This window comes from Panthera leo, chromosome E1, assembly GCF_018350215.1.
Source record: "Panthera leo isolate Ple1 chromosome E1, P.leo_Ple1_pat1.1, whole genome shotgun sequence".
NCBI classification, from domain to species: Eukaryota; Metazoa; Chordata; class Mammalia; order Carnivora; family Felidae; genus Panthera; species Panthera leo.
In genome coordinates, this window is record NC_056692.1 from 26229220 (window position 1) to 26252741 (window position 23522).

The 23522-nt window shown below is 35.3% G+C and overlaps 1 protein-coding gene across 1 annotated transcript in view; it reads right to left on the reverse strand.

Moving 5' to 3' along the window:
* Positions 1 to 23522, reverse strand: part of BRIP1 (BRCA1 interacting helicase 1) — a 211756-nt gene that overhangs the window by 52943 nt on the left and 135291 nt on the right. The window contains 2 exon segments of the mRNA XM_042915344.1: positions 15334 to 15455; positions 16448 to 16607. Coding sequence (XP_042771278.1) covers positions 15334 to 15455; positions 16448 to 16607 — 282 coding nt within the window.

Genomic DNA, 23522 nt, shown 5'->3' on the forward strand with positions numbered 1-23522 from the left:
TGGCAATGTCTACAGACATTTTTGGTTGTCACAACTAGTGAGGAGAGAAGGGTCTGCTACTGGCATCTATAGGTAAAGGCCAGAGATGCTGCCAAACATCCTACAATGCACAGAACATTGCTCACAACGAGGGGATTTGATTAAGTAAATGTAAATAGGCCAAAATCCACTGCAACAAAAAATTCTACTCTAAAGAAAAAGAAGACTTTCAGAGAAGTTAAAAGTCAATTCCACCACTTCCCTTGAGGTCAGTGGTGCTGATTATGCTCTAGGCCACTGGAAGTAATGTGTCAATCAACCTCATAAGTGCCCAGGGTGATAATATCACTTTTAAAGCCTTCAACCTACTATGAGAACAAAAGTAAAATACAAAAGTCAATAAAGTTCTTGTTCTTGCCAACAAGATGCACATAAGAAAATATAATTTCAAAAATTTTCATAAACCAAAAGTTTTTATTTGTTAAATATCCAAAGCTTTAATTTGTAGCTATATTCAGGCATGGCTTTTTATCTGCTCCCCCCCCCCCCCCCCTGAACTAGAATGACATGATTATTGGGAGAAAAAGAAGGAAAAAGGCTAATGAAAACTGCTTGAAATTTTGTGATTTTAAATGTTTCTTCCCCTGATCCCAAAACATTCCTTTAAGAAATATGGGAATTTTTTAATTTAAAAATTAAAAATACCTCAGCCATTTATTTTTGTGTTTTTATGCTTGTTTGTTTTTAAAAAAGGATGGGAACAAGGGTTTGGTTATCTCAGTTTTCACTGTCCACGGCAAATTACAAGTTGTCAACCCACATGGAATAATTAGATTTCAACTAGATTCTAATTTTGTTATTTCAAAGTGCACTTAAAACCTACTTTAATAATACTTTTGGCCAAACTATCTTGAAAAAAAAAAAGCGTTCTGAGGAGGAAAAAAATGTTTAAGTAATTGAGGATAAACTCATTCTAGACCTTCAGAGGTGACATGGTTTTTCTTCCATATCTGTGCTTTGGTCTAAGTGTTTCCAAAAATTCCGACAGCAAATTGCTGAACTCCTAAATGTTGGGAGTTTAGTATTACAGCCCTTTAAGTTTATACACATAGCCATTTCCCCTGGGTAACCACATGTTATTATTGGGGCTAGATCCAGGTGGGTTTCTGTATCAGATGCTACACTATAACTAAAAATCCACTACACTCTGACCTCAGGCTCTATTCCCAGATCTGGTTTCCCACAGGACAGCTTAGAATTTCCCTTGGTTTAGAATAGTCTCAAATCCTTAAAATGGCATACAGAGTCCTAAATGATTTGGCTCCTTAATATCTCTCCCAGTCTCTATTCACATGCCATTCTCCCCCACTCTCCACCTCAGCCTCTTTCAATTCCTGGAAACTGCTTATCCTCTTTCACACCTTAGAGCCTTAGCATAGGCCACTCTTTCTGCTGAGAATACTCGTACCCATTCTGTTCATCTATATAAGTCTTAGCCTTCTAGGACAGTATTTAAGTGTCAGCCTAAATATCACTTCCTCAGGAAGTCTTTCTTTACCCACAAACACTAGCTCAGGATCCTGTTATACATTCTCATAGTTCTTGTGACTTTTTCTTATAGCCTTTATCACGACTGTAATTAACTTCATTATTTTAATGTCACTATTCCTTGCTAGACTGTAAGTTACATGAGTCAGAGGGCTATAATCTGTATAGTGGTTCACTGCGTCACCAGTCTATTAAAGTACTTGGTACTCTTGGCAGATATTTAAAAAAATGGTTGTTTCGGTATTCTGAATAGTCTTAACGATATTAATAGTCTTATTGTAATCTGACCTTTGGTGAGGCCATTCCATTTTATCAAATGTTTGTATGCTTCAATATCATTGTAGACAAGATTCAAATATCATCTCTCTGTCTCCATCTATTTTAGGCAAACCTAAGTAAATGGATATCTGGATGACAGGTGAAAGAAAGGTATTCCTTAATTTTACTTTCTCTAAGCATTTGAACACTCAGATTCAATCCCACCAAACACTGTAATACATTCATGTCCTTCACTAAAGACTTTAGTAGTATAGAGATAGCATCATGTTCATTTAAAAAAAATTTTTTTTAAGGTTTATTTATTTTTGAGAGAGAGACAGAGTGTGAGTGGGGTAGGAGCAGAGAGAGAGGGAGACACAGAACCCGAAGCAGCTCCAGGCTCTGAGCTGTCAGCACAGAGCCCGATGCAGGGCTCGAACTCATGAACCGTGAGATCATGACCTGAGCCGAAGTCGGACACTTACCGACTGAGCCACCCAGGTACCCCAGCATCACGTTCATTTTTATACCTACTGTGTTTAGTACAAATTAGGCTCTTAGTAGAAACTTATTACATGAATGAATACATGAACGCTACAATACTCAAGATCATCAGCACAATTATGGAAGTGATACAAAAGGAATAGATAAACCTACTCAAAATTAAGAATAGTTTCTGTTTCCGAAATTGTTTGTCTTGATATACTATAGCCCTTTACATTCCTGCCTTCATTCATCTACTGATGAATATACACACTGCTGCCAAAGGAACAAGGAATAATGAGGAATCAACAACAATCTCCTTAAAAAGAAATGTCAGATTTAAGAATTCATATATTGCTATCATCTAATAATACTTTGATACTTGAGGTGGCTCAGTCCGACTCATGCTTGCTCTCTCTCGCTCTCACAAAAAATAAACATTAAAAAAATTTTTTTTTAATTAAAAAAAAGTACTTTGACACTTGAAAACACTGGTTGAATGTGGTTTAATGTGCACTGTTTTATTAATGCTGATATCTTTTTAAAAATGTTTATTTTTGAGAGAGAGAGAGTGTGAGCAGGGGAGGGGCAGACAGAGAAGGGCAAAGGATGCAAAGCGGGCTCTGTTGTGACACCAGAGAGCCTGATGCAGGGCTGGAACTCACAAACCATGAGATCGCAACCTGAGCTGAAGTTGGACTTAACTGACTTAGCCACCCAGGCACCCCAATGGTGTTATCTTCTGGGGGCATGCAAAGGCTAACAAACCCTTTTCTGAGGTTTATAAAATGCCAAGGATGCATGGAAGTCTATAAATTTATACATGTTTGTTATAAAGTCAGTAACTAATTTAACATGCCTATATTTTTCAATTATGAGTATAACTTTTAAAAATTGATTAAAATAATATATTCATATAGTTCAGTACCTTCAGAGCTAAGAGAAGTTTGCTAAAAAAAATAATAGTTACTGTATGTCAAAACTAAGATAACTAATCAGATCATCCTCTGAATTGTAAATAGTTTCCAAATAAAATCAATTTTAATAACTCAACATATTATATTAATAAAGAAAAATAATAAGCACATAAAATTTGTCATCTTAAGTTATTTCAATTGCTATAAGAGCACTTCTGAAATTGAATGTTACCATCAAATTTTATGAAACCAATTATAAAAATCTAAAATACCACTTGAACATTTTTAAAGTATAAGATTTTTTTGCCATATTCTGTGGTTTTATGAATTTTCCACAGGGGAATTAAAGGCACAATATCCACGAAAAACAAATTTCTATATACTACCAAACTATGTTAAGGAATATAAATAAAATTTAATTTTAAAATCTAAATATTGTACCTTATAATGTCTCACAAATTATGAATATGCCACCAATTTGAGATGTAGATGTCTGAATTAGAAAGTTGAAGGTTTTTGTAGCTTTTAGATCATACTAATTGGCCAAAGGATTTGCTTTAGATATCCATTAAATGGCAGCCTTGTTATACTGTGACTTAACCGCATTAAAAAAACTTTTCTTTCAGTTATACTTTTCCACCGACATCTAATCATATAAAGGCCTTGGTTCACTTTCCTGCCCCTCAAATACTATGGTTTAGTGCACAGAAAGTTTTCTTTTTAACTATTACACGATTAAGTATGTCCTTATAGAATGATCAGAAGCATCTGGGAAAAGTGGAAGTGAAAAAAACCCTCACTGGGAAAGTTAGCTTAATGCTTGCCCTTCAGAGTGGCCCATTATCAACATTTCATAGTGGGTTTCTTTATTTTCAGGTCCCTGAGGTATGGGCAATAAATTACGACTTGAACTAAACAAGTCACACTTGGCTCCAAAATGAAATTTTCCTACCTCTACTTTCTAGTCCCCAAGGTGGGAAGAGGAAATCCTGGTCACAGCCAAAGAAGTCATATTTTTGGCTCTAACATACATTTTCCTGCTTCTCTAAAAGCCAAACTCTGCAACTGAGACTATAAGAGTCTTAAGTTAGTATTTTAAACTGTATTTTCATTTTTATTTCCATAATCTGTGTCTCAAATTTAAGAAAAAAATTTTAGTATCATAAAATTAATGTCACTGCTCTTTTTCCCACTCAAATCACTTTTCTAACTCAGACACTGATCTTAATCTTCTAAAATATGAATTCAAATGAAACAATGAAGAAAATAATGTAGAAATAGATTATTTCATTTCCAGAAGCTGTAGTATTTAAGGTTTTCAATATAAATAGCTTCCACTTATTTCTGTGTGATAGACTGAGTATTAATATAAAAGTCCTATTAATAAAGTCCTAAGTTATAGTCTAGTAAGTAATTTGAAGCACTATTTTAGTTTTGGAAGAGCCATTTATGGAAATCATTTAGTTCATCATCTCATTTTACCAAAAACAAGAATATGGCAAACATACCATAAGGTGACTCAGAGAGTTGTGTCTTATATAATCTTCTCACCTTAAGTATGAGCAGAACCTGTGACTTGCTTCTTATCTACCTTGTTGACCTTGTGAAGAAGTTAACTGCCATGTGGTGAGAGGGCTTGTGAGAAGGCCACAGGGCAAGGAACTCTGCATAGCCTGAGATGAGAGTTGCCCCTGGTTGGATCAGTCCTACAACCATAAGGAATGAATTCTGCCAACATCCTGGATGAGCTTGGAAGAAGACCCCAAGGTCCAGATAAGAACACAACCCAGCCAACATTTTGGCTGCAGCCTGTGGAAGCCTGAGGAGAGAAGCTGGTTAAGCCATACCTACATGCCTGCCCTACAGAAACTGTGACATTTAAGAAATGTGTATTGTTTTAAGCTACTATGTGATCATACTAATGCAGCAACAGAAAAATAATATATAAAGAGTGACAATCAGTATAACCAATATAAGACACCCCCTTCATTTATGATGTTCTACTATGTATTAGTATAAAATGGTACTGGGATTGAGCATTTTCTTCTGTAACTCCTTTAATGACTGTAACAACACACCATGTTGCCTCATTTAAGTCATATTAATGTTCACTAATGTCCTATTATCATCTAATAATGATTACTATCATTACCATGTTTTAATTAAAGTATATAGAAATGGAGGATTTTTTTAAAGTTTACTTATTTAGAGGGGTGCCTGGGTGGCTCAGCTGAGCGTCCGACTTCAGCTCAGGTCATGATCTCACGGTTTGTGAGTTCGAGTGCCGCATCGGGCTCTGTGCTGACAGCTCAGGGCCTGGAGCCTGCTTCAGATTCTGTGTCTCCCTCTCTCTCTCCTCCTCCCCTGCTCACACTCTGTCTCTCTCTCAAAAATAAATAAAGATTAAAAAAAATTTTTTTAAGATTTTTGAGAGAGAGAGAGAGAGCGCATGTGCACATGTACAGGAAAGAGGCAGAGACAGAAAAAGAGAGAGAATCCCAAGCAGGCTCCATGCTATCAGTGCACAGCCCAAAGTGGGGCTTGAACCCATGAACCATGAGATGAACTGAGCCAAAACCAAGAGTTGGATGTTCCATTGACTGAGCCACCCATGCGCCTTAGGATTGTTGTTTTTAAATAACAGTGTCAAGTAAAACAAACAACAAAACTAAATACTATTTTAATAACTTATATTAAATAGAAATAGACACCTCAGAGATATTATGGGTTTGATTCCAGACCACTGTGATAAAGCAAATATGAAAACAAAATGAGTCAAGTGAATTTTCATTTCTCAGTACATATAAAAGTTATGTTTACACTATACTGTAGTCTATTAAGGGTGCAATAGCATTATGTCTTAAAAAAACAACAACATAAATGCCTTAATTGCTAAAAGTGCTAATCATCGTCTCATTGAGTCAAAATCTTTCTGCTGGTGGGGTTCCTCCCTCAGTGTTGATGGCTGCTGACTGACCAGGGTAGTGGTTGCTAAAGGCTGGGGTGGCTATGGCAATTTCTTAAAATATGACAACAATGAAGTCTGTCATATTGATTGACTCTTGCTTTCACGAACTCTCTCTATAGCACATGGTGCTATTTCATAGCATTTTACCCACAGTGGAATTTCTTTCAAAATTGGGAATCCATTCTCTCAAACCCTGCCACTTCTTTACCAACTAAGTTAATGTAATATTCTAAATCTTTTGCTGTCACTTCAACAATCTTCACAGCATCTTCACTAGGAGATTACATTGATCATCCATACGAAGCAATTCCTTTTCCATTAAATTCTTATCATGAGATTGCAGGAATTCAGTCACATCCTCAGGTTCTACTTCTAACTCTAGTTCTCTTAGTATTTCTACCACATTTCCAGTGAAGTCTTTTTTATAATTTTTTAAAAAAAAATTTAATGTTTATTTTTGACATAGAGAGGGAGAGAGGGAGTGTGGGGGGGGGGGGAGGGAAAGGGGCAGAAGAGAGGTGGGGACACAGAATCTGAAGCAGGCTCCAGACTCTGAGCTGAAGTTGGGTGTCCAACCAACTGAGCCACCTAGGCACCCCTCCACTGAAGTGTTGAGTCCCTCAAAGTCATCTCTGCAGGTTGGTATCAACTCCTTCCAAACTCCTGTTAATGCTGATATTTTGACCTCTTCCCATGAATCATGAATGTTCTTATTGGCATCTATAATAATGAATCCTTTCCAGAAGGTTTTCAGTTGACCTTGCCCAGATCCATTAGAGAAATCCCTATCAGTGGCAGCTATTGCCTTATAAAAATGTATTTCTTAAATAGTAAGACTTGAAAGTCAAAATTACTCCTTGATCCATGAGTGCAGAATGAATGTGGTATTAGCAGGCATGAAAACAACATTAATCTCATTGCATTTCTCCATCAGAGCTCTTGGGTGTCCAGGTGCATTGTCAATGAGCAGTCATATTTTGAAAGTAATCTTTTTTTTTTCTTTTTTTCTGATTAGTAGGTCTTAGGAGTGGGCTTAAGATATTCAGTAAACCATGTTGTAAATAGATGTGTTGTCATCCAAGCTTTGTTGCTCCATTTATAGAGCACAAGCACAAGCATTTATAGAGCAAGAACATAATTCTTATGGGCCCCAAGATTTTTGGAATGGGAAATGAGCACTGGCTTCAGCTTAAAGTCACCAGTTGCATTAGCCACTAAGAAAAGTCACCCCATCCTTTGAAGCTTTGAAGCCAGGAATTGACTTCTCTTTTCTAGATGTTCCAATACTAGATGGCCTCTTTTTCCAGTATAAGGTTGTTTCATCTACATTGAAAACCTGTTGTTCAGTGTAGCCACCTTGATTAATTATCTTTGCTAGATCTTCTGGATAATTTGCTCCTTCTACATGAGCACTTGCTGCTTCACCTTGCACTTTGATATTATGAAGATGTCTTCTTGAACCAACCTCTGCTAGCTTCAAACTTTTCTTCCTCACCTCTCTCATCCTTCATAGAATTAAAGATAATTAAGGCCTTACTCTGGATTAGGTGTTGGCTTAAGAGAATGTTGTGGCTGGTTTGATCTTCTATCCAGGCCAAAAAAACTTTCTCCATCAGCAATAAGGCTGTTTTGCTTATCATTTTTGTGTTCACTGGAGTAGAATTTTAAATTTCCTTCAAGAACTTTTGCTTTGCATTCACAACTTGGCTAACTGACACAAGAGGCCTAGCTTTCAGCGTATCTCAGCTTTCGACATGCCTACCTCACCAAGCTTAATCATTTCTAGCTTTTGATTTAAAGTGAGACATGTGACATTGAACACTTAGAGGTCACTGAAAGGTTATTAACTGTACCAATTTCAATATTGTGGTGTCTCAGGAAACAGGCCCAAGAAGAGGGGGAGAAGTGTACCAATTTCAGTATTGTGGTATCTCAGGAAATAGGCCCAAGAAGAGGGGGAGAGATGGAGGAACAGCCAGTTAGTGGAGTAATCAAAACACATGATGAATGGATAAAGAAGATGTGGCATATATGTGTATATGATGGAATATTACTCATCCAACAAAAAGAATGAAATCTTGCCATCTGCAATATCATGGATGAAGCTAGAATGTATTATAGTAAACAAAATAAGTTAATCAGAGAAAGACAAATACCATGTGATTTTACTCCTATGTGGAATTTAGGAAACAAAACAGATAAATATATGAGAAGCAGTGGGGAGAAGAGAGAAAAACCACAAGAGACTGTTAATGCTAGAGAACAAACTATGGGTTGACAGAGGGAGGTGGGCGGGAGATGGGCTAGGTGGGTGATGGGTACTAAAGAGGGCACTTGTGATGAGGACTGGGTGTTGTATGTGTGAATCACTGAATTCTACTCCTGAAACCAATATTGCACTGAATGTTAACAAACAAAAATTTAAACTAAAAGAAAAAATTTAAAAAAGAGGTATGCCTGAATATTAATACATATTTAACTTTTAGTTCTATTTTAATTTATTTCAATCAATATATTGAATATACTTAATACTTAAATATAATAAATATATTTAAATATGTTTAAATATGAAACATGTTTAAATATGAATGTTTAAATATGAAAATATATGTATTTAAGACTTAAATATATTAAATGAGTTTATATTAAGTGTTAATAAAATCAACATTTATTGAACACTCACTACATTCCAATTATAGAGACAAAGATGTTTAAGAAATTATCCTAATCCTTGAAGTACACCATATAACAGATTACAAAGTGCATTTATAAACACTAAAATATAATATAATGAAGGCAATATAGTAGGAAGTACTTCAGTTTAGCTTAATACTTCCTACTATAGTAAAGGAAGTAATAAAGGGCACTGGTAAAGAGAACTGTGTAGTTAAACATACAAGCCAGTATCATTATACTTTTAGTTTGTAATTCTTTTTTTCTACATGATTTAAAAGGCAAATGTGTAAAACAATAATTATAAATTATGTTAATGAGCATACAATGTATAAAAATGCAATCTATGACAGTAATGATATAAAACAGGAAGGACAGAGGTTAAGATGTTACTTGTAATCCCCAAGGTAATACTAATAACTAAACAATGTACACAAAAGAAAAGAAGGGGACCAAAATAGTACACAACAAAAAAACCCAACTAAATACAAAAAGGGGTAATACCGAAGCAACTGAGAAACAAAAAGCACAGAAAACAAATAGCTAAATAGTAGAACTAAGTCCTTCCTTATCAGTAATTACTTTGTGAATAGATTAAACTCTCCAACAGAAAGGCAGAATTTGGCTAGATGAATTAAAAAAACTATATGGTGTCTATAAGTGACTCATTTCAGATATAAGGAAGCTGAACTCTTATCTTACGTCATATACAAAAATTTACGCAGGGCACCTAGGTGGCTTAGGCAGTTAATTGTCCAACTCTTGGTTTCGGCTAAGGTCATGATCTTACGGTTTGGTTTGTGGGATCCAGCCCAGCGTAGGCCTCTGCGCTGACAGTGCGGAGGCTGCTTGGGATTCCCTCTCCCTCTCTCTTTCTCTCTCTCTCTCCCCTTCCCTCTCTCTCTGCCCCTCCCCTGCTCGTACTCTCTCTCCCAAAATAAATAAACATTAAAAAAATTTTACTCAAATGGGATCACGTATCTAAATTTCAGAGTTCAAACTATGAAACTCTTTGAAGAAAACTGGGACAGATCTGCATGGCCTAGATTTGTCAAGTTTCCTAAATATGCCACCAAAAGCATAGGCAAAAACAAAAAAATGAAGTGACTTAATTATCAAACTTTTGTATTTCTTTTATATTTTGTTTATATTTGTATATATGTATATGTATATTTGTGTATGTATACGTTTATATTTTTATTCTTTTATATTTTATGTTTATAAATTAAATAAAATATATTTTTTATTTAATATAATATACAATATATAAATATATGATATACTTAATTAATATATAATATATTTAATTATTAAATATATTTAATTTATAATTATAAATTTATAATTTATAAATTTAATTTATATATTTTTTTCCTTTTTTATCCGAAATAAATATCTTCAATAACTTGTTGGATCACTTACGAATTTTAAGAAATCACCCATTGGGAATGCAAGCTGGTGCAGCCACTCTGGAAAACAGTATGGAGGTTCCTCAAAAAACTAAAAATAGAGCTAACCTACAACCCAGCAATTGTACTACTAGGCATTTATCCATGGGATACAGGTGTGCTGTTTCAAAGGGACACATGCACCCCCATGTTTATAGCAGTACTATCAACAATAGCCAAAGTATGGCAAGAGCCCAAATGTCCATCGATGGATGAATGGATTAAGAAGATATGGTATATATATATATACAATGGAGTACTACTCGGCAATCCAGAAGAATGAAATCTTGCCATTTGCAACTATGTGGATGGAACTGGAGGGTATTATGCTCAGTGAAATTAGTCAGAGAAAGACAAAAATCATATGACTTCACACATATGAAGACTTTAAGAGACAAAACAGATGAACATAAGGAAAGGTAAACAAAAATAATATAAAAAAAAGGGAGGGGGACAAAACAGAAGAGACTCATAAATATGGAGAACAAACTGAGGGTTATGGGAGGGGGGATGGGCTAAATGGGTAAGGGGCACTAAGGAATCTACTCCTGAAATCATTGTTGCACTGTATGCTAACTAATTTGGAATTAAATTTTAAAAAATAAAAAATGAAATTAAAAAAAAAAAGAACGCTTCTTTCTACTTGATACAAGAAATATGGATCCCTGGTAGTGATCAGAGAGAACTACTGAAGATGATTTGTGCTGATTTTTTATACATTTCGAGAATCAGAGAATTTTTTATACATTTCGAGAATCATCAGTAAGCATAATTGCAACTACAGAGCAAAATGTGGTGTACTGAGCACTGATGTTACAAAGAACCTGGAATGTCATATAATCTAGCCATTAAAATTTCCCAAATAATTACCATTCTTCAATATTCTATTTTTATTGCTTCATCCCTTCATTTAAAGTTTTATACTACTCTCTACCAATGCTCCACATATTGTCTACTAATACACCACCTTGCTTATAACTTGAAATGAACTTTTAAACAATTTTGAGTTACTCTAGCAGGTGTCAGTGAGGTGTCTGGTAAATATATCAATAACAGTTATTCAACGGCATTAACAGCATTAATTTCTGTCTTCAAAAATTATGTACTATATATTTTAAAATATATAAACTTATGTATCTAAAATTATACAAATTTATGTATTTTTCTGGTAACAAGGGTGTTACATGGCCACTGTAAAATAACTAAGCAATATAGAATATATGAAGTTGAAGATTACTTTTCCATAGTTTCACTCCCAAGAGAGAATCATAGGTTTCACTTTGATGTGTACTCTTTTGGATTTTTTAAAATACATATTCAAGATTTATACCATGTATTTTACAAAAAATGTGTTCAGATTATACACATTTTGACCATTAAAAATCACTTATCAGTTATCATTCCTTGTCAGTATGTATAGATATAACTTACTATTTCCGCAAATGTGTGATAGTCAATAGACAACTGCTATATGCTTTTTAGCTAGATTTCAGTTGATAGGCAATTAGGTGGTTGCCAATTTTTTTATATGAAAACAAAAGTGCAATTAATACCTATAAACATATATCTTCCTACATTTGTACAACTATTCCTTCAGGAAAAATTCTTAAACATGGTGTATCTGATTCCAAAATTTATCAATAGCTTAATTCTGAAATTGACGTTTCTTTAAATAGATATTTCCAACTGCTCTCAGTAGAGTGTGTTAACTTATACTTCCACCTTCTAAAATAGTCTATTTCCATCACTGGCATCATCACTCATTTCAATCTTTTCCAAGACAGATATCTCATTGTTTGAATTTGCATTTCTCTCTTGGGTCAGGAGGAACATCTTTTTTTCATATGTTTCTGGTTATTTGCACTTTTTTCTGTGGATTATGTTTTATGACTTTTGCATTTTTCTTATTCCATTTAGTTATTTGATATTGATTTGTAGTACTTCTTGTAATTTATGGCAATTAACCTGTCAATCATATATATAGTAAATATTAATTCCAAGTTCAGAAAAAAAAAAAAAAAGAAATCACCCATAATGGTGTTCTGATTTATTTCAAGTATTCAGAAAATTTAGGTATTGATGGCTATATTCTGGTCACTTCCAAATGATAAAAGAACTTCCTAATTATTATAAAAATTGTATACCTATACTCCTAAAGCTTATAAACATCAGTCTTTTGAATGGATGCTTTATAAATATTCTTTAGTTATTAAAACAAAAAAAGCCAAAACTCCTTTTTGGAGTCTTGATTCTAAGCCCTTTGCCATGTGTGGTAGAAAATAACCACACCCCACCCCTTGATCTAGACTTTGGGCTTAGTTAGGCACATGACATGCTTTGGGCAATAGGTTAGCAGATGTGATATAAGTAGGTATTTGAAAAGTATTTGCACAATCAAGCCTGCCTTCTTCTATCTCTGACAAGGTATAAAACATGGTAAAATGTTCTGGCTAGTCTGCTGGTATACAAAGGATGAGATATATGTAGAGCAGAGCTGACCCAGTCGGGCCAAACCTACATTGGTGAAACCATAGCAGGGTGACTAAGCCCAGCTGAAATCAGCAGAGCAGCCCAGCCAAGTTCACTCAGATCATTTACCACCCAGCTACCACCCCCCACCAATTGATATGTGACTCATAACAGATGGTTGTTTTAAGCCATTAAATTTTAGACTTGTCTGCTACATAAGAAGAACTGATCTAGACATAAGGCAGTAAGAAATACACTTCCCTTACATCTGGTATTGCCAATAAAGAATTTTCCTCTCTATCTGTCCCTTGTCCCTGCAGTTAGGACTACTCTTAGGTCTACTCCACTTGCCCCTTTCAGGAACTACTGGGGAAACTTCTTTAGAACCACCCTCCCCCTCTGCACCCAGATTGCAGTGAAGCTTGTTGTTTTGCTGTTCTGTATAACTACAGTCAGTCATTGTAATTCAGATAAGCAGAAATGTAACAAGCAAGACCATTACTAAGGAATGTCAGAGCAGGTTACCAGCTATCTTTTTTGTATGACAGAGTGAGACACTGCCTGAGAAAAAATAATGCTGAGGAAAGAGAGCAGTAAGAACTCAATACTGGTGCAAAAACAATGCCCATAATCATAGTTGTTGGGAGTGAGAGTAGAGAAAATATAAGGTAAATGTAATTTTGTTCACAAGTAACATTTTCTTTAAATGTAAATTTTTTTCAAAGAATGACATAATAAACATCTTTATTCTTACCATATTTTCTTAAAACTTGTTTTCTACTAAAACAAATATAGGAAAAGTTAAAGTCCCTTTTGATAGCTACCCACACCATCATTCCTTTCTCTTCTCAGATGTAACACGATTGAGTTTGATGTGAATTAATCCCTTCAGGATTTGCTATTTTTGTGAGCATATTTTGTACAACCTAGTATCAGCCAAAAAGTTATCTTCTTTTATGGTCCTCAAGTACTCATACATAGGTCCAAGAAAGAGAGGAGATAATAAGCAAAAATTTAAAGAGCTAGTTTTAGGGAAAAAATATATTTAAGACATTAGGAGAACGTGTGGTACAAAGAGGGGAAAGGGATTCTCTCCACTTTAACAAAGTGGCATTAGTGCAACGATATAGGGCCAAGGTAAAATGATAAGACATCAAAGAGAGACAGTAACACTGCCAATAGCAGTACCATCAGCAGCATTCAGCTTCAATGGAATGTGGCAATGAAAGCTGTTGATAGTGAACACAACGGTTTTCTTGACTGGATGTCAACTATTTCATCAGTACTCAGAGGCAGCATTAACCATTTTAGGATAGGAGCTCTGGGCGTGATTGTCAGCACTCTCAGTAAGAGTCACGGTACTTGAAGAAAGGTAGTGAAAGCCACCAAAGTTAGTGAAGGCTGAAAGAATTAGGTAACCTCCTAAGGACTTTCAGAAACTTTCAAGAAATCCAGAGGTTAGGGAAGAATAGGAGCTAACCAGAGAAATACTGTTTATTACTGTTAATATTGTATAATTCACAGTGTCTGCTGAAGTATTAATAAATGTAACTGTAAGGGAAAGAATTCTTGCTTTGGTATGAGACCCTAACAGACTGTACCCTAGGAAGAGGGATACAAATTATGCTCAGCTCAAAGGCCAGAAAACCTGAAGTCTGGGTCTCAGATGGCTAGAACCTTCAAATTCCAGCAGGGAGTAAGAGAAAATCCTTCGTGATGGAAAATAACATCACCTTAGGCTTCAAGTTATTGCTGCAAATAATTTTTCAAATATAATGGTTAGCAATCAGTGATAATGAAGCAAAACTCCTGTTTCTGGCTTTGACAGAATAACCAGTTTGGGATCCCTCCTCCCACTGTTAAGTAAATGTAAAACTGGACAAAAGAGATAAAGCAACTGCTTTCAGGGAGTAGATATGAGGTAGCATAAGACTATAATCTCTGAGATAAGGGAAACCATTAGGTGAATTCCATGATTCTTAGCTCTCTTCCTGGGTATAATTTCCTGACAAAAGCACAGAGCACTGACATACAGGCAGAGTATGGTGGTCCTACTGAGCTGGGGTCCAAGAGATCAGATTTTGGAGCAGCTAAAATCACTGAAATCAGCAGGGCTGGGCACAGCACTGAGAGAAGGGAGACAGAGAGAAAGTCCCCTAGAATTCCCTGAAGAGCCTTTGTAAGTCTGTGGCTAAGAGCTTGATAAAACACAAATTGCTAGGCTTCAGATTGAGCTGTATATTTCTATCAAGTTCCCAGGTGATTCGGATACTCCTGATCCAAGATCACACTTTGAAAATCACTCTTATTGAGCAAAAGACAATATAAGTTAAAAATAAAATAAATCCATATCTACCAAACCTTTCTCACTCATTCTGAATCACCAAAGCATTTAAATATCTCAGGATATAAGAAAAACATATAATCAACTTTATGTAAAGATAAACAACTTCTGCATCTAAAACTAATATTACACTATATGTTAACTAATAGGAATTTAAGTAAAAACTACAAAAAAAAAAAAGAAAAAGAAAAAGAAAAAGATCAACAACCTCTGTGGTAAATAAAACTTAAGGCTTTGATGGCTTACCTGTAGATCTTTCACATTCGGAAAAGGAATCCCTATTGTTATGACAGCACGGGCATTGTCATCTGAGAAATCCAGACCCTCACTCACTTTACCACGACAAACTGCTACCAAGAGGGCTCCATCTTAAGCAATAAAAAATAAATATTTTAAAAAGTACATCTAAAATTCCTCAAAACTGCTTATTCTTGTCATTTTGAAAAGATCTAATTAAGTACTCATCATAGCAAATTTTAAAACATCAAAATAAAAAACTATGATGAAATAAAGTTTTAAAAGGGCCACAAAATTGCATTTCTGTGTAATATGGTACCAAACCAATTTACAAACTGTATCTCCCAGATAACTTCCACAGAAAAACCACATCAGAGTAGAATTAGCTTGCAGATGAACTGAGAAATTTTAGGCACCAACTGTTTTATCTTTAAGAGTGTAACTGCAATCATTACTTTTACCACCAACATGTAAAGGCCTCAGATTGATTTAAACAACTCTAGTTTGTACTATATATTATATTGATCACTATTATATTGGAAAGCATTTAAAACATACACACAGAATACTCTGTATCATCTCATCATACTGACAATATTGACAATTATGTTACAGTATCTTTAAGATGGTGCACTATTCATGTGTTATTACTATTAGCTCTTCCTGTCAAACTTTTTATGGACATTCTCTAAACTTGAAATTAAGACTTCAGCTATGCTTTGAAAACTCAAATTTACCTTATGTAATAGAATGTAAGCATAAAGTACATTATTTACATCAAAATGCAGGACTCATTTGGCTACTAAGGTAGATATTTATGCATACTCCATCCATCCTCTTTCACAAAACATTTTAGGTAGTGTAGGGAAGACTATACTAAATGTCTTCCTAACCTGAATATATGCTGTTTCTCAAGTTGAACTGGCATCTCCAATGAAAATATCCATAGAAGAACAACTCCAAATAAAAGAGTTTCTTCAGTTTATTTTCTTTTCACCCAGATTATAAAATATAACTTTTCTCTTAAGTGAAATTCATTTAAAAGGTAACAGAATTCTGACAGCATCAACTTCTTTATGATAAAAAATACTTTTTGATTGGCCATCAAATAATTTCCAATTACCTTTCTTTCCTTTGTATTTGATTGCATCATAGTACATCTGTAGTAATTCATCAAAATCAATTTTTTCTCCTGCCGGTGGTTCTACGATGACTGTTTTCACCAACTCTAGATTATGCCATAAACCAGTAGAGAGCCAACGTTCTTTTAACTTTTCTAACAACTGGAAAGGAAAAAGAAAAAAAAAAAATGAACGTTTTGTGTGTCCAACTGAACTTACCTTGGTTTGCTGAAAGAAAATGTGACTACAATGTGACTATGGCAAGTGAATTAATAACCTGTGTTTTATTTTTTCTCATCTATAAAATGAGAAAAACAATAATATGCCATAGTGTTATTAGTGGGTTAAATTCATGCACTGATTTAGATAGCTTTGAATGATGCCTTGCACACTGTAAGAACTCCACAATAGTTAACTGCTACTGCTGCTGTTACCATTTCTATTACTACTAATATTACTTCTGCTGCTGCTGCTGCTACTTCTATGATTGCTATTTTGGGGTTTCAAAAACAGAAAAATGACTTCTGACAAAGTAGATAAATTTTAAGTTATCTCTTTAAAATTATTTTTTTTAAATATGAAATTTATTGTCAAATTGGTTTCCATACAACACCCAGTGCTCAGCCCAACAGGTGCCCTCCTCAATGCCCATCACCCACTCCCCTCCCCCCCCCCACCCCGCCCTGCATCAACCCTCAGTTTATTCTCAGTTTAATAGTCTTTGGTTTGGTTCCCTCCCTAACTTTTTTCTTTTTCATTCCCCTCCCCTATGGTCTTTTGTTAAGTTTCTCAGGATCCACCTAAGATCAAGTGTAGTATCTGTTCTTATCAGTTTAAAATGATTTTTTAATGTTTATTTATTTTTGAGAGAGACAGAGAGACACAACATGGGGGGGGGAAGGGCAGAGAGAGAGAGAGGGAGACACAGAATCCAAAGCAGACTCCAGGCTCTGAGCTGTCAGCAGGGTCTTGAGCTCATGAACTGCGAGATCATGACCTGAGCCGAAGTTGGACACTTAACCAACCGAGCCACTACCCAGGCACCCCTTAACTTACCTCTTTACACCTAAAGTGAAATTCCTTAATTCCCTCAACTAAAGATTCTTAAAGATCATTTTACCTAGTCCATAGGCAGCTAAGCTGTTTAAAAATTTGATCATCATTAATAAACTGAATTAAGTAAATACATAAACAGAGACTCAGGTAGCTAACAAGTAGAAAATATACAAGCACGAAAGAACATTTATTAAAAAAAAAATAACCACATACTAGATTACAAGATGACTTTCAACAAATTTCAAAGAACCTTTATCAGATTAACCACATATTCTGGGGCGCCTGGGTGGCTCAGTTTGTTAAGCATCCAACTCTTAATTTTGGCTCAGGTCGTGATCTTAGAGTTTGTGAGATGAAGCCCCATGTCAGCCTCTGCGCTGATAGCACGGGGCCTGCTTGGGATTTTCTCTCTGCCCCTCCCCACTCATGTGCTCATGCACAAGCATGCACACTATCTCTCAAAATAAATAAACATTTTAAAAAAGATTAACCACATATTCTAACAACAGTGTAACTTTAGACTAATAGACAATACAAAGTTAGTGGGGTAAAAAACCCAACAACCAAACTCAACACTAAAGATTATATTCTTAAAGAAAACATGTGTTATATGTCAATTATATCTCAATAAAACTAGGGAAAAAAAGAACATATGGTTAAAAAAGAAAAACACAGTAGAATTAATGATATCTTTAGGTATGAATAAGAAAAGCACTCACCATTCAAAATACGGGATTCAATACAGATAATACTTAGAAATATACTTTGGGCTTAAGATGTATTTATTTTAAAAACCTGAAACTGAATGAAGCATTCTTTTGAAGAATGCTAGAAAATCAGGGTACCCTGGGTGGCTCAGTAGGTTGAGCCTCTGACTTTGGCTCAGGTCATGATCTCACAGTTTGTGAGTTTGATCCCCACTTGGACTCTCTGTCAGTGCAGAGCCCTCTTCAGATCATCTGTCCCCCTCTCTTTCTGCCCTTCCCTGGCTCATGCTCTCTCTCTCAAAAATATATAAACATTAAAAAGAAAAAACAGGGCGCCTGGGTGGCTCAGTTGGTTGAATGTCCGACTTGGGCTCAGGTTATGATCTCGCAGTTTGTGGGTTCGAGCCCACATCGGGCTCTGTGCTGATAGCTCCAAGTCTGGAGCCTGCTTCGGATTCTGTGTCTCCCTCTCTCTCTGCCCTTCCCCCGCTCACACTGTGTATTTCTCTTCTTCTCAAAAATAAACATAAAAAAAAAAAATCACAAAAAAAGAAAAAAGAAAAATGGAAAAAGAAAAACAAAGAATAAATGCAAAGAAAGTAGAAGTTAATAACCGTAAGAGCTGAAAAAAAAAAAGCCAATATTAGGATTATCATTAAAAAAATGTTTTTTAACGTTTATTTATTTTTGAGACAGGGAGAGACAGAGCATGAACGGGGGAGGGTCAGAGAGAGGGAGACACAGAATCTGAAGCAGGCTCCAGGCTCTGAGCTCTCAGCACAGAGCCCGACGTGGGTCCAGAACTCACGGACCGCAAGATCATGACCTGAGCCGAAGTCGGCCGCCTAACCGACTGAGCCACCCAGGCGCCCCAGGATTATTATCATTTAAACCGACCTGTTTTACCCACTTGTTCTATGCAAACAGTTCTATGCAATGTGGACCAGTTATTATATTGTAGGCAACAGGACATTACCCCAAATTCTCTAGAGAACAAAAACTAATTTTTATAAGATGACTTATTTCCTCAGAACTTCACCCTATCTATTTTCAGAAGTAAACTTAATAAGATCATAAGACAAAATTGTTATCACTGCTATAGTGTAAATGTTTGTGTCCCCCTCAAAATTCGTATGTTGAACTCATCCCCAAAGATGATGGTATCATGAAGTGGGCACTGTGGGAGGTGATTAAGTCATGAGGGTGGAGCTTTCATGAATGACATGAGTGCTCTTATCCCACAGAGCTCCCGGCTCTTTCCATCATCTGAGACACAGCCAGAAGGCCCTAGCTACCAACCAGGAAGAGGGCCATCCTCCAACCTGATCTTGGACCTCCAGCCTCCAGAGCTGTGAAAAATAAATTTTTGTTGTTTATAAACTACCAAGTCTGCAGTATTTTGTTATAACAATTGGAACAGATTAAGAAAACCACTAATTGGTAAAACACCTCATTGTGTATTATATAATGATCAGGGTACCCTGATTAATAAAAAGAAAAATTCTCTGTTAACACCATATGATTTAGGTTAAAAAAAAAAAAAAAAAAAAAGTAGGGCTATCATTAATCTAAAAGTACTTTTTGAGTGCCTCAAGGATTGGCTATTAAAATTTGCTTTTTGAATATGCACTGTTTCTGAATCAGTCTCTCATTAGTGCTAGGAACTATTAAATCTTGTGACAGTATTCAGAGCTACAGTGTCTATGGGAGAGTCAAACCAAGTCTTCAACTGAAAAGACAAGACTATTATAAAGTTGATAATGCTCAGAATAATATATTAATTTCTTTACATTTTCTATTGAATAACCAGTTTAGAAGAGGATATAAATATCCTAAGAATGTAAAACCAGATAAAATGTGTCATGAATTTGTGTAATTACTGATACTTAATGGAATTTAATCTAATGATACACTGTTTTCTGTCATCTGAAAACATAGCTAGCATTTCATCTCTGATTCCTTGATCTTGAGATAACTGTCAGTACATTATGTTTTTAACATTCAAGATCTGAGGAATACCTCTTACTTGAGGGAGATCATCAAGTTGGTAATTCCAAAATATATTACATAAAATCTATTTAAGAAGGCAATTTGAGAAATAACAAAGAAATTAGTTCAATGTACAACATTTACCTCCAAAGAAATTCCCATTATATAGAAAAGAATTGAGAACATCAAAGAGTCAGAGACAATTTAGAAAATGTCTAACAAAAGTTTAAAAAATTTCAAAGCAGATATGATATAAGCAAAATTTCAAAATTTGTTATAATGAATGAAGAAAAAAGTCTACTGCTTTTTTGGATTCTAAAAACTTCAAAAATTTATGGACAATGAAAATGCCCACATATCTGTAAATAAATCACGAATATTGTAATTAAAAAGTACAAAATGCACTATCAATCACTTCAGGAAACTTCTGTGGCAAATACAAAACAAACTGTCTATGTTATTGGGTTTTTAAAAAATTATTTGCAAAATAAGCCTGTTAAAGTTTGTTGCTATATCTGAAGGAACTTTTAGTTCTAAAGCTCTTTAATTCTATTAAATTTCTAAAACTGAATTGTCAGGACATAATATTTACATATAAGATTATAATTTCAGAGAATAGGAGAGAACAAAAATGGAAAAGGTGGGACACACAAAGATAGGATATTTTTTTCTAGGTTTGCATTAGGGTTGAAAAGGTTTACTGGTAATGCAAATCTTATAACTAGGACCAATTTTTTTCCCTACATAGAAACCATTCAAATGTGCTTAAATTGAAAAGGAAGAACTACTTTTTTTCCAGAAAAAATTTTATGCAGTTTGACACCTATCAGCCTTTCCAAACTGCCATACCAGTTAAAGCCAAGTACAGAGAAATATTTTGGGCAACTCAAGCAAAGATGAGGCAGGTAAGACACAAATAATTGAGCATAACTAGGAGAACACTTAGTCAGAAATTTACTTTTCAGTTGTATCTATTTTTAGTAAGTGTTGGTGAGAATATGTAGAATTGGAACTCTCATATACTGCAGTGAAAATGGTGCAGGTGTTTTGGAAAGAAGCTCTAAACATAGAGCTACCATATGACCCAGCAATTACACTCATAATTAAATACCCAAGAGAAATGAAAACATATGCCTACACAAAAACTTGTACATAAATGTTCATAGCAGCATTATTCATAATATCCCTAAGTAGAAACAATCCAGATACCTTATTTATACTAGATAAATAAAACATGGTATATTTGTGCAGTGGAATATTATTCAGCCATAAAAATGAAGTACTGATACATGCTATAACATGGATGAACTTGGAAAACAATATACAGCCAACCCTTGAACAACACAGGTTTTAACTGTGTAGATCCACTTATATAAACAGATTTTTTTCTGTTTCAATACAGTACAGTACCATGTATATCTTTTCTCGTCTTTATGATTTTCTCTAGCTTACTTCTAGCTTACTTTATTCTAAGAATATAGAATATAATACACATCAACTGTTATATGTTCAACTATTTGTGTTAATATATGTTAATCAACTGTTAATGTTATGGTAAGGCTTCTGGTCAACAGTAAGCTATTAGTAGTTAAGTTTTGGGGGAGGCAAAAGTTACACACAGATTTTTGACTGTGCAGGGAGTTAGTGCATTGTTCAAGAGTCAACTATACCAAGTGAAAGGAGTAAGACACAAAGGATCGCATCCTATACAATTACAATATGTAAGTTCCAGAATAGGTTAATGCATACAGACATAAAGTAAATCAGAAGTTGCCTATGGCTGGGGAAGGGAGAAAGTTCGAGGGAAAATGGAGTGATTACTAATGGGCATGGAGTGATGAAAATGTTCAAATATAGTGGTGGATTACTTGCAGAACTTTGTGAATCCGATAAAAACCAATGAATTTACACTTTAAGTGAAGTGAGCTATCTGTAAATTATATCACAATAAAGATGTCACGTTGAAAAAATGGTAAGTGGGACACAGAACTCCCAAATCACTATGATGAAAAAGGACAAGGGGCGCCTGGGTGGCGCAGTCGGTTAAGCGTCCGACTTCAGCCAGGTCACGATCTCGCGCGGTCCGGGAGTTCGAGCCCCGCATCAGGCTCTGGGCTGATGGCTCGGAGCCTGGAGCCTGTTTCCGATTCTGTGTCTCCCTCTCTCTCTGCCCCTCCCCCATTCATGCTCTGTCTCTCTCTGTCCCAAAAATAAATAAAAAACGTTGAAAAAAAAAAATTTAAAAGAAAAAGGACAAAAGCCCATATTGACTGAATAAGGTAAACAAAAGGGGAAAATAGGTAAAAGAAGGCACAATATAAGGTGGTAGAAAATATGTCCAAATGTGCCCAGAATCAAAGCAAACACAAATGAATTTAACTTATTAAAACTGAGACACTCAGATTGTCTGGAAAAAAGGCAGAGAGGAAGGGAGGGAGGGAAGAAGTGGGGAGAGAGAAAGAAAAACTCATCCATTTGTTGTTTATAAATAGAGACATTTAAAATTAAACCACACAGAAATCTTGAAAGTGAAGATACGGAGGAAGAAATGCAATGCAAATGCCAAAAGAAATCAGGTAAATCACAGTCATGAAAAAACAGACTTCAAAGCAAAAAGTTTTCTAATAAATATACATTCCATATAGTTAAAAAGTGCTGGGGCGCCTGGGTGGCTCAGTCGGTTAAGCGTCCGACTCGCTCAGGTCATGATCTCGCGGTCCATGAGTTTGAGCCCGGTGTCGGGCTCTCTGCTGACAGCTCAGCCTAGAGCCTGTTTCAGATTCTGTGTCTCCCTCTCTCTCTGACCCTCCCCCGTTCATGCTCTGTCCCTCTCTGTCTCAAAAATAAATAAAAGTTAAAAAATTTTTTTTTAATAAAAAAAAAAGTGCATCCACTAAAAAGATGTAACAGTCATGAATCTTTTTTTTTTTTTTTTTAGGTTTATTTATTTATTTTGAGAGAGACAGAGAATGCATGAGCAGGGGAGGGGCAGAGAGAAAAGGAAAGAGAGAGAATCCCAAGTAGGCTCTCTGTGCTACCAACACAGAACCCAACACAGGGCTTGAATCCACAAAACTGTGAGATCATGATCTGAGCTGAAACCGAGAGTTAGATGCTTAACCAACTGAACCACCCAGGCACCCCTGTCCTGAATCTTTATGCACTTAAAACATAGTTTCAAAATACAGAAAAGAAAAGCTAACAAGAAATACAAGGATAAACTGATCAATTGCCTAAATACTATAGAAGATTTCAACATACCTCGGTTAGCTATCTATAGATGACTTGGACAAAATTAGTAAGAATACACAAGATTGAAGTTTAT